The sequence below is a fragment of the Neoarius graeffei genome, chromosome 13 (assembly GCF_027579695.1).
Source record: "Neoarius graeffei isolate fNeoGra1 chromosome 13, fNeoGra1.pri, whole genome shotgun sequence".
Classification (NCBI taxonomy): domain Eukaryota; kingdom Metazoa; phylum Chordata; class Actinopteri; order Siluriformes; family Ariidae; genus Neoarius; species Neoarius graeffei.
In genome coordinates this window covers 56,664,200-56,676,699 of record NC_083581.1, presented here as the reverse complement: position 1 = coordinate 56,676,699, position 12,500 = coordinate 56,664,200, and the positions used below count along the sequence as shown (strand labels likewise).

Genomic DNA, 12,500 nt, shown 5'->3' with positions numbered 1-12,500 from the left:
GATTCGTATTGTACTCCTCCTGAGCGTGTGCAGATTTTATGCTTAAAACCCAACTAATTTTAACCTCAACTTGATCAACTTCAAATTATATAATTCACACGGACTGCTGCTCTTTCATATATGCAGGGATGAGAGATTTCCGCTTTTTCTGAGTAAAAATCGACCTTTTTATATTACGCCAAATCTGTTGAGATTTTATTTTTTTCATTTATGGGGGGGTTGGGGCATGTTCCTTCGTGATACTCAAGCATAATTCATTCCTACGACGATGTTACATGTTTACATTTTCGCCATCTTTAGTCTCGCTAAGTCTCGTGGTAGAATACATGTTATGTACAATGTAATTGGCCAAAACATTGATGGCGAGAGCATGATAGCCAATCATAACAGTTCTTACAAAAGTGCCCACATCTGTTCTATTTTATTGAAACTTGCACATGTTCATCGTCGCTGCTCTTCAAAAATACGTTCCTCTTTCGTATCGGCTTTTTTTTTTTTTAGTTTATCCCATAAACTTAGCATTCATTTGATTTAATACATTGAACGTGTATATGATAGTCAGTAAATCTGAATTAATGCTGACAGTTTTGAAAACTTAAATATTTCAAAAGATTTTTTGAAGAAATCATATGCAACTAATGAGGACATAGGGTGACTGACCTTTTCTCCCTAAGAAATTTTATTTAATATTTGAACATTTTGATAATTAATAGAACTTAAGTTTAATGTGAATTTAGTTTGTCGTTTTTGTTGATCATGAATTATAACCATACCCTTGAATGTAGAATGTGATTTTTATTTTGAATTTCAAACAATACTCCTATTGATTTGAAACATATTTTCATGTAAATATATAAAAGACAACATCAGGGTTGCCGCGGGGTTGTAAAAGGTAGTAAATGAAATTAGACCAAATTAAGGCTTTGTAAAACGTAGTAAAAAGTAATAAACATCATCTGACCAGGTAGTAAATTTTTTAACCTCCATAATGTGTCTAAAATACGTTTTTCAATTTGTGTAATTCACGTGCAAGCCTCATCTCATCTCATTATCTCTAGCCGCTTTATCCTTCTACAGGGTCGCAGGCAAGCTGGAGCCTATCCCAGCTGACTATGGGCGAAAGGCGGGGTACACCCTGGACAAGTCGCCAGGTCATCACAGGGCTGACACATAGACACAGACAACCATTCACACTCACATTCACACCTACGGTCAATTTAGAGTCACCAGTTAACCTAACCTGCATGTCTTTGGACTGTGGGGGAAACCGGAGTACCCGGAGGAAACCCACGCGGACACGGGGAGAACATGCAAACTCCACACAGAAAGGCCCTCGCCAGCCCCGGGGCTCAAACCCAGGACCTTCTTGCTGTGAGGCAACAGCGCTAACCACTACACCACCGTGCCGCCCACGTGCAAGCCTATCTCCTTGAATTAATAAACTAGCGTGAATTTATTTGTATGTTGCGAGTAGGACCTGAATGATGTCGCTATCATAGCGTTACTTCAGATATGGGCAAATGCAAGTTTTCAGACCTCTGGCTGGAGGAAGCTACGTTTAAAGACTGGCTTAGGCCAGTAGTTGGCAACAGCCGAGAGGCTTATTGCAACGTCTGTAAGAGAGCTATAAATATTACGTGGATAGGGGTGAAGGCGGTGAAATAACACATGGAATCGAATAGCCACAAGGGGAAAAAAGCAGAGCTTCTGACATTGGAAAAAATGATCGAGGAGAAGGCCACACAGCTCAGGCACTTGTGACTATGCATTGCTGTCTAACTGTTTTAATGTTTGTTTGCCTGTTGTTCCTGTTGTTAATTACTTAGGTTTATTCTCTCTCTCTCTCTCGGCCAGTTTTAGTGTCCAGTATTGAAGTTTAAGTTTAGTTATTTGTTCCCAAGTTATTTATTTTTTAATGAAATACTGTTTTACTGTTATACTGTTTTACTGTTATACTGTTATACTGTTTTACAGTATAAAATTGCATTTTATTATTAAGTTTCTTTCCCTTTAAATACCCTGATTTTGCAATTTGCACATTATTTCAAAGTCCAATGTGTAGCTGTTCATTCTAAAGGTCCAGTCTGTCTTCTAATTGTTATGCAATTATTACTTTGTGACTTATTAAGTAAAACCTATGGACTAATTCCTGGTCTGACATCTTGATTAATCCTACTCCTATAGCAGAGATCACTCTTACTTAAATGTATCTCACTCGCTTTCCCCAACACACATGCACAGTCACATACACCTACAAAGCCTCTTTCTCTCGTTCTTTGGTTCTATGTTCTGTTTGTCCCTCTTTCTCCCACTCTCTATTTGGCGAGTTGTGTCCAGTGTTGAAATTATTAAATTGTGAGGAAATATTTTAGTAATTAATTTTGGAAGCATATTTCTTTACTTTACCCGTCACTTTACTTTACACTATGCTGCTACAGTTTGACGTCGTGTTGGTAGTAAAAAATATTGTGGAGGTAGTGAAAAAGGTAGTAAATGCAACTTAAGAATCTCTGTATAAACCCTGAACATATATATATTTTTTTAATCTACTACAGCTCAGATTGCAGGAAAAGTGGTTTGCAAGGCCTTATTTTTCACAATTTTACTGCCCCCCCGTTGGCTTCATTTTCTGCTATTTTGATGACCACCCACTCTCATCCCTGTATATGGATTATACTTTCAGGTTTAAATTGCTTATTTTATTACATTTACACTATTTCCCAGTGACTTACAGAAGCGCTTTGTAGGTTCTATCAAAAACACATCCTCATGCTAGTTCACTAACTCAGGGATTTTTGAATTTTTATATTATCAGCATTAATCTACGAATATGAAAAATAAAGTAAGCGAGCCAACACGAACCCATAAATTAAGGCAATGGTTCAGTTCTCACAAAAGAAGTGTTGATGTATAAATGGAGGATTGGCTGGTCTGTGCACAGCAGTAAACATGCCTCAGCTGGCAGATTTTAGTATTGGCTTATGAGAGAAATTATAATAAGACTGATTCCATTCAGATAATGGAAGTTGGCTTATAAACCGGTTCTGTTTGCCACAGCATCTTCATTTAACGCTTTGCAACACTTTCTCAGTTTCAGATGAGACACTTCAAGTGCCCTTGACTGTTTTTATGTCCTTTTGCTCATATAAAATGTGTATTTTCATATGAAAAAAAAAAAAAAAAAAATATATATATATATATATATATATATATATACACACACACACACACACACACACACACACACACAACTCCGATTCCAAAAAAGTTGGGACAAAGTATAAATTGTTAATAAAAACGGAATACAATAATTTACAAATCTCAAAAACTGATATTGTATTCACAATAGAACATAGACAACATATCAGATGTCGAAAGTGAGACATTTTGAAGTTTCATGCCAAATATTGGCTCATTTGAAATTTCATGACAGCAACACATCTCAAAGCTGGGACAGGGCAATAAGAGGCTGGAAAAGTTAAAGGTACAAAAAAGGAACAGCTGGAGGACCAAATTGCAGCTCATTAGGTCAATTGGCAATAGGTCATTAACATGACTGGGTATAAAAAGAGCATCTTGGAGTGGCAGCGGCTCTCAGAAATAAAGATGGGAAGAGGATCACCAATCCCCCTAATTCTGCGCCGACAAATAGTGGAGCAATATCAGAAAGGAGTTCGACAGTGTAAAATTGCAAAGAGTTTGAACATATCATCTACAGTGCATAATATCATCAAAAGATTCAGAGAATCTGGAAGAATCTCTGTGCATAAGGGTCAAGGCCAGAAAACCATACTGGGTGCCCGTGATCTTCGGGCCCTTAGATGGCACTGCATCACATACAGGCATGCTTCTGTATTGGAAATCACAAAATGGGCTCAGGAATATTTCCAGAGAACATTATCTGTGAACACAATTCACCGTGCCATCCGCCGTTGCCAGCTAAAACTCTATAGTTCAAAGAAGAAACCGTATCTAAACATGATCCAGAAGCGCAGACGTCTTCTCTGGGCCAAGGCTCATTTAAAATGGACTGTGGCAAAGTGGAAAACTGTTCTGTGGTCAGACGAATCAAAATTTGAAGTTCTTTATGGAAATCAGGGACGCCGTGTCATTCAGACTAAAGAGGAGAAGGACGACCCAAGTTATCAGCGCTCAGTTCAGAAGCCTGCATCTCTGATGGTATGGGGTTGCATTAGTGCGTGGCATGGGCAGCTTACACATCTGGAAAGACACCATCAATGCTGAAAGGTATATCCAGGTTCTAGAGCAACATATGCTCCCATCCAGACGACGTCTCTTTCAGGGAAGACCTTGCATTTTCCAACATGACAATGCCAAACCACATACTGCATCAATTACAGCATCATGGCTGCGTAGAAGAAGGGTCCGGGTACTGAACTGGCCAGCCTGCAGTCCAGATCTTTCACCCATAGAAAACATTTGGCGCATCATAAAACGGAAGATACGACAAAAAAGACCTAAGACAGTTGGGCAGCTAGAATCCTACATTAGACAAGAATGGGTTAACATTCTTGTCTAATGTAGGATTCTAGCTTCTCTGGGTCAAGGCTTATTTAAAATGGACTGTGGCAAAGTGGAAAACTGTTCTGTGGTCAGATGAATCAAAATTTGAAGTTCTTTATGGAAATCAGGGACGCCGTGTCATTCAGACTAAAGAGGAGAAGGACGGTGGTAAAAAAAATTAGTGGTAAAAAAATTAGTGGTAAAATCACCTAATTTTTCTCTTTAAATGAAATTTAAAATCACCTAAACTTGAGCAACTTGTCTCCTCAGTCCCCAGACGTTTACAGACTGTTGTAAAGAGAAAAGGGGATGTCTCACAGTGGTAAACATGGCCTTGTCCCAACTTTTTTGAGATGTGTTGTTGTCATGAAATTTAAAATCACCTAATTTTTCTCTTTAAATGATACATTTTCTCAGTTTAAACATTTGATATGTCATCTATGTTCTATTCTGAATAAAATATGGAATTTTGAAACTTCCACATCATTGCATTCCATTTTTATTTACAATTTGTACTTTGTCCCAACTTTTTTTGGAATCGGGGGTGTGTGTGTGTGTGTGTGTGTGTGTGTGTGTGTGTATACACACACACACACACACACACACGTACGTATACACGCATTTTTTATATATATAAATAATGCGTGTGTATGTATACGTACACACACGTGTGTGTGTGTGTGTGTGTATGTGTGTGTGTGTATATATATATATATATATATATATATATATATATATATATATATATATATAAATATATATATATATATATATATATATATATATATATATATATATATATATATATATAAATAAACAAACACAACACACACAGAGTACCAGTCAAAAGTTTGGAAACACCTTCAAATTCGATGTTATTTATTTATTTTTTCCTACATTGTAAATTAATACTGAAGTCATCCAGACTATTCAGCAACACGTAAGGAATCATTTAGTAAACTTTAAAATGTTAATCAAACCAAAATATGTTTTAGATTTTAGATTCTTCAAAGTGGGCACCTTTTGCTTTGATTACAGCTTTGCACACACTTAACATTCTCTCAATCAGCTTCATGAGGTCATCACTCGAAATGGTTTTCAAACAGTCTTGAAGGAGTTCCCAGAGGTGCTGAGCACTCGTTGGCTGCTTTGCCTTCACTCTGCGGTCCAACTCATCCCAAACCATCTCAATTGGGTTTAGATAAGGTGATTGTAGAGGCCATGTCATCTGACGAAGCACTCCATCACCCTCTTTCTTGGTCAGATAGCCCTTACATAGCCTAGAGGTGTGTTTTGGGTCATTGTCCTGTTGAAAGACACGATGGGCTCACTAAGCGCAAACCAGATGGGATGGCATGTTGCTGCAGAATGCTGTGGTAGCCATGCTGGTGCCTTCGATTTTGAATAAATCGCCAAGTGTCACCAGCAAAGCACCCCCATACCATCACACTTCCTCCTCCATACTTCACTGTGGGAACCACACATGTAGGAACCATCCACTCACCTTTTCTCGTCTTACAAAGACATGGCGATTGGAACCAAAAATCTGAAATTTGGATTCATCGAACCAAAGGACAGATTTCCACTGGTCTAATGTCCATTCCTTGTGTTCCTTGGCCCAAGCTATTCTCTTCCTCTTGTTGTTCTTCCTTAGAAGTGGCTTCTTTGCAGCAATTCGACCATAAAGTCCAGATTCCCGCAGTTTTCTCTGAACAGTTGATGTTGAGATGTGTGTGCTACTTGAACTCTGTGAAGCATTTAGGTGGGCTCTTATCTGGGCTGCTGTTAACTTGCGGTTTCTGAGGCTGGTAACTCTGATGAACTTATCCTGTGCAACAGAGGTAACCCTAGGTCTTCCTTTCCTGGGGCGGTCCTGATGAGAGCCAGTTTCATCGTAATGTTTGATGGTCTTTGTGACTGCACCTGGGGATTCTTTCAAAGTTCTTGAAATTTTTTGGACTGACTGACCTTCATTTCTTAAAGTAATGATGGACTGTCGTTTTTCTTTACTTAGTTGAGTAGTTCTTGGCATAATATGAATTAGAACAGTACTCAAATAGGGCCATTCACTGTATACCAACTCTACCTCTTCACAGCACAACTGATGGTCTCAAACACATTAAGAGGTCAAGAAATTAACTCTTGACAAGGCACAGCTGTAAACTGAAAGCCATTCCAGGTGACTACCTCGTAAAGCCGACTGAGAAAATGCCAAGATGTGCAAAGCTGTCATCTAAGTAAAAGGTGCCTACTTTGAAGAATCTAAAATATAAAACATATTCTGGTTTGATTAACACTTTTTTTTTTTTTTTTTTTTGCCAAATAATTCCATATATATTTCTTCATAATGTCGATGACTTTAGTATTAATCTACAATTCAGAAAATTTTAAAATAATGAAAAACCACTGAATTAGAGGGCGTTTCCAAACTTTTGACTGGTGTGTGTGTGTGTATATATATATATATATAAAAACCACACATTTCTGTGTATGTATACTAGTGCATCTCAAAAAATTAGAATACTATGAAAAAGCTCCTCCTTTTTCATAATTTAATTCAAAAAGGTAAACTCTCATATTCTATATTCCTTACATGTAAAGTGAAATATTTAAAGCCTTTTTTGTTTTAATTAGTGATGCAGTGCCTAGGCACGCATAACTATTGTTGTTCTGTGTGTTTCTTCTTATTAGAGAAGGAGTACCTAGGAATTTTTCATCTTTCGTACAAATTTTGATTCATAATAACCCAATAACCATACATCGCACACAGACAAGCAATATATCAAAACGTGCGGCTCGGTCGGACTCGGTGTGCTATTACTTTGTTCATCATTCTGTGATTTTTTTTTTTTTTTTCGCGATGTAGTCACGAAAAAATCACCCAATTTCCCATTCATTTCTATGGAATTAATTGAAAAACAACACACTTTTTCAATGTTTTTCAAACATCCGCTGCTCTGGTATGCTTTCACCTAGAGACATGATTCAAACTTTAAAACGGAGACAAACTTCTCCTCTGTGGATCTGGCATTCAACTTTTTTGCTAGGTTCTATACTTTTGGATCAGTCCCAGCTCAAACACCATGAGCAAATCTGGAGAAATTCAGGCTTTATAATGGGTGTCTATTGCGTTACACACCAGTGGCGCTCAGGAATTGAGTGTAGGCAGCTTGAAAAAAAAGCTCAAACTTTCTCCTTTAAACTGTTTTCAGCCACAATTTTCACTCTATACACATCATTTTCTCAAAAGTAGTAGCCACACTTGTCCTGATTCACACAATGTGTATACCTAAACGATAGGATTTACAGTTTTTGAATGAGAGGCCTCAAAGTAACGAGAGGACAGCCAATCTGCCTCATTGACTCCCATTATAAACCTGGCAGCGCTTTTACTGCAAAATCAGAAAAGTCACTCGTTTTTAACTCGCTCTATTGTCCTCATTTTTTACACTAGAGACAAAAGAATTACATCAATGTGTTCATGAGAGCCTTGTAGTGCTCAGTGTGAAAGAATTTTGTGAATATCGCCTTCCGTTTTTGTGTAAATCCTTGTTGTTTGGAGGGAGCACTCTGAGAAAATCCTTCACTTTCTGTGTGACACTGTGTCTCTGCGCTCAGCGCACGGGTAGGGGAGGGGCTGCTCGCTCGCTCTCTCTCACACACACACACACACAGAGGAGGGAGGGGCTGCTTCCTCTCAGAGAGACACAGGCTTGTAGCATCATGGCAAGTCCCACATTCACACAGTTCAGTTCAGCTCCTGCAATAGCGACTGCTACTGCATCACTCTCACAATTTCCCACAGGGTAATTGTCGTCTCTAGTTTTGATGATTATGGCTTATAGCTCATGAAAATCAGAAATCCAGTATCTCAAATTATTAGAATATTCCCTAAGATCAATCAAATAAGGATTTACAATAAAGAAATGTCCAACTTCTGAAAAGTATATTCATTTATACACTCAATACTTGGTTGGGGCTCCTTTACCATGAATTACTGTATCAATGTGGTGTGGCATGGAGGTGATCAGTCTGTGGCACTGCTGAGGTGTTATTGAAGCCCAGGTTGCTTTGATAGTGGCCTTCAGCGTATCTGTATTTTTGGGTCGGGTGTTTCTCATCTTCCTCTTGACAATACCCCATAGATTCTCTATGGGCTTCAGGTCAGGCAAGTTGGCTGGCCAATCAAAAACACAGTAATATCATGGTCAGCAAACCATTTGGTAGTAGTTTTGGCACTGTGGGTAGGTGCTAAGTCCTGCTGGAAAAGGAAATCAGCATCTCCAAAAAGCTCGTCAGCAGATGGAAGCATGAAGTGCTCTAAAATCTCCTGGTAGATGGCTGTGTTGACTTTGGACTTGATAAAATACAGTGGACCAACGCCAGCAGATGACATGGCACCCCAAATCATCACAGACTGTGGAAACTTCACACTGGGCTTCAAACACCTTGGATTCTGTGCCTCTCCACTCTTCCTCCAGACTCTAGAACCGTGATTTCCAAATTAAATGCAAAATGTACTTTCATCTGAAAAGAGGACTTTGGACCACTGAGCAACAGTCCATTTCTTTCTCTCCTTAGCCCAGATAAGACACTTGTGACATTGTCTCTGGCTCAGGAGTAGCTTGATATTAGGAATGCGAAAGTTGTATCCCCTTTCTTGAAGATGTCTGTTCGTGATGGGTCTTGATACACTGACACCAGCCTCAGTCCACTCCTTGTGAAGCTCTCCCAAGTTCTTGAATCAACTTTTCTTGACAATCCTCTCAAGACTGCGGCCATCCCTGTTGCTTGTACACCTTTTCCAGCCACCCTTTTCAGCAATGACCTTTTGTGGCTTACCCTCCTTGTGGAGGGCACCAGTGATCATCTTCTGGACAACAGTCAAGTCAGCAGTCTTCCCCATGATTGTGGTTGTGTGTACTGAACTAGACCGAGAGATGCACTGTGTTCATACTGTTTTACTCAAACTCGAAATGAAATATTCTAATATTTTGAGATGGGGTTTTTTATGTTTTTGTACTGTATGCCATACTGATTAAAATAGAAAAATGCTTGAAACATTTTAGTTTGTGTAATGAGTCTATAATATATAACATTTTCACTTTCTTAAATAACTGATGGAAAATATTGAACTTTTTCACAAATATTCTAATTTTCTGAGATGCACTAGTGTGTGTGTGTGTGTGTGTGTGTGTATATATATATATATATATATATATATATATATATATATTAATTAGACACACACACAGGGCTTTTTCTAGAAAATTTTAGTATGAGGGCACTCACCATGGCGAGGGAGCGAAGCGGGGGGGATGGTGCCGGTTGTCCCCCCCTGCCGTGCAAAGCCTTTGAAAAATGCTTCAATGGGACATTCTGAGGCTATCTGAGAGGGAAATTGTAACAAATTGTCTGTCAACATTGAAAAAGAAAGAAGTAATCTTCTTCTGCCCCGGACAGTCTTTGGCTTTCTTCCGCTTCGTGCCGCGGGATGACATCTTTAAATGCCCAAGTGTCAACAAAAACAACTCGCGAACTACTTCTGGTAAAAGCTCCCACGCCGGTGGGTGAAAGGTCATTCAGTCTCGAGAAATCTCGCTCTACAAGTCAGCTGACCTTGTATGTAACCCATGTCAAATCTCGCGAGAGCAGCCGCGACAAGTAAACAACTAAACATGGCGCCTCAGTCTGGAAAACGCCAATTCGGATTGTTTTTGCACCGTCTGGCAGTGTATCTACTATGATTGGAATATTTTTGGAGCAATTATAACGTATTTGATGATCAGACACATTGTCACGTAGTGTTGCTGGGATGTTTTCACGAAGTCGGTAAGGGGGCGCATGCCGAGAGTAAGAGGGTGCAGCGCCCCTGTTCCCCCGTTTAGACGAAAGCCTGTGTGTGAGATATATATATATATATATATTTATTTATTTATTGCTGTCAAAAATGTCGCGTTATTAACGCGCTCTGTGACATGATGTAGGCCAGGAACTTGGAACAGAGACTTTGCTTAGAAAACCGATAGCAGCTAGACTGTAATGCCCCGCACAGCCAGAGTCCTCTGTCCCCCCCCCCCCCCCCCAAAGAACCAGCGCGGGCAGGGTGCGCTAGTAGAGATGGGATTTATGGTTCTTTGATGGGATCCGCGTCTTTGTGATCCATTCTTTGAAAAGAGCCGTTCAAAAGACTGGCTCATTTGGCTCTTTTTAAATATTTATTCAGTTTTAAGAAGACAGCGTCTAAAGAAGCCAGATCCCTCTGAACTGTAAACTCAATGCTATCCCAGAAATCCTTCCTGTAATATGCAAATTTGGCCGCCTCTGATTGGACAGCGCGACGCATCAACAGGCTGAAAGTGTAAAAGTACAAAATGTGTTAAGTGAGCTGAAACAGTAAAGATCAGATTCAATGCAATATTTATCAACGAACAACTTAAAGTTAATATAATAGTGTACTTTATATTATAATCAAGCATGTCAAGCCTACCGTCACTGTGTAACCTGTCTCTCTGATTAGACTAACTCAAGCAGTAGATCACTTCACTCATGGTTCTTTTGCTAGCCCCGGTGCTCGGCTTAGGTTTCACTTTGCAGTGGCTGTGTCAAGACGTGTTATGCTTTGCAATAAAAAAAAACATTGGTACAAAGCAAGCCCATTCACATTTTTATGCTGATAAGAGAATTACAATGGTTTTTCATGTGACAAAAATGTGCAATTAAATTGCGATTAATCGCGAGTTAACTATGACAGTCGCGACATTAATCGCGATTAAATATTTTAATCGCTTGACAGCACTAATATATATATATATATATATATATATATATATATATATATATATATATATATATATAAATAAAATTAGTGTGTTTAGTCTATGTCTAGTTCTAATCTAGAGTGTTTTTATACTGTTTGTTTATTTCAGTTATTCTATTTTTTATTTATTGCATTGCCTGTTTGCACCGTGGGTCAGAGAGGACTGAAATTTCATCTGTGCTGTATGTCGAGCATGTATAGCATATTTTACAATAAAGTTGACTTGACTTAAAATTATCTTAAAATCAGTTTCCCTGTGAGACATGCTTTTGCAGGTGTTGCTACATGCAAATCAGCTGTTACAGGAACACGGTTTGCAGTTTTTGGGTGATCAGCATACACATGCGTTTCCAAAACATTTGTAAGCACAGCTGAAAAATTCTTTTCAGTTTGGCTTACATGAAAGTTTACGAAAAGATTGATAAATGAAACCCAGTGGCTGTATGTTCGAGTGGTTGGGTACAAAACCCTTTGGTCATAGTTATTGTAACAGAAGGTGTAGGATGTGATCAGAAGGATCAACACTCAGTAGTTGTACAACAGCTGAGTAGGCAGTTTCTTAGGCCAACTTTTTATTTTGTTTTAAATGTATTTTTTAAATTGCTGAATTTCAGCTTCACAGTCGAACCTTTCGTTAAAATATTTTATCTGATTACTCACTGTGTACCTCAGGGGGAGATGAAGATGCCAGTGTGTATAGAGGACGAGTGTAACCCTGACCTTCCTCCTGCCTCTTTGCTGTTCCGCTCAGCGCGGCAGTATGCCTATGGCGTGCTGTTTAGCCTGGCTGAGACCCAGCGGAGACTGGAAAGGATGGCCATGCGTAAGCGTACTCCACTAGAGGGTGAGTATGGGCCAGTGTGTGTAATGGGTGAAACTTATCAGTATAGTGATAGTCACGCTATATATAGTACAGCGCCAAGGTTTTGGGTGTATGCAGAGGAACTTAAGTCGTTTTCAGAAATGATGAACTGCAGACTTTAAACATCAGATTTATCATAAAGGGCAGTAAATGGTTAAAAAAAAGTGTCAATAATTGATTATCTTTTGCTTTTAAAATGAAATGACTTCTCAAAAGTTCACACTGGTGCATTTTGAAAGGAGGTATATTATAATTCAGTTGTGGAGACAAATGTCGTATACAAGTTATTCCACA

General features: G+C 38.9%; 1 protein-coding gene across 1 annotated transcript in view; it reads left to right on the top strand.

The window, feature by feature from the left end:
• fam120c (family with sequence similarity 120 member C) overlaps nt 1–12,500 on the top strand; it is a 57,118-nt gene that overhangs the window by 19,062 nt on the left and 25,556 nt on the right. The window contains exon 9 of the mRNA XM_060938098.1: nt 12,017–12,188. Within this exon, the coding sequence (XP_060794081.1) occupies nt 12,017–12,188 (172 nt within the window). The remainder of the gene's footprint in view (nt 1–12,016; nt 12,189–12,500) is intronic.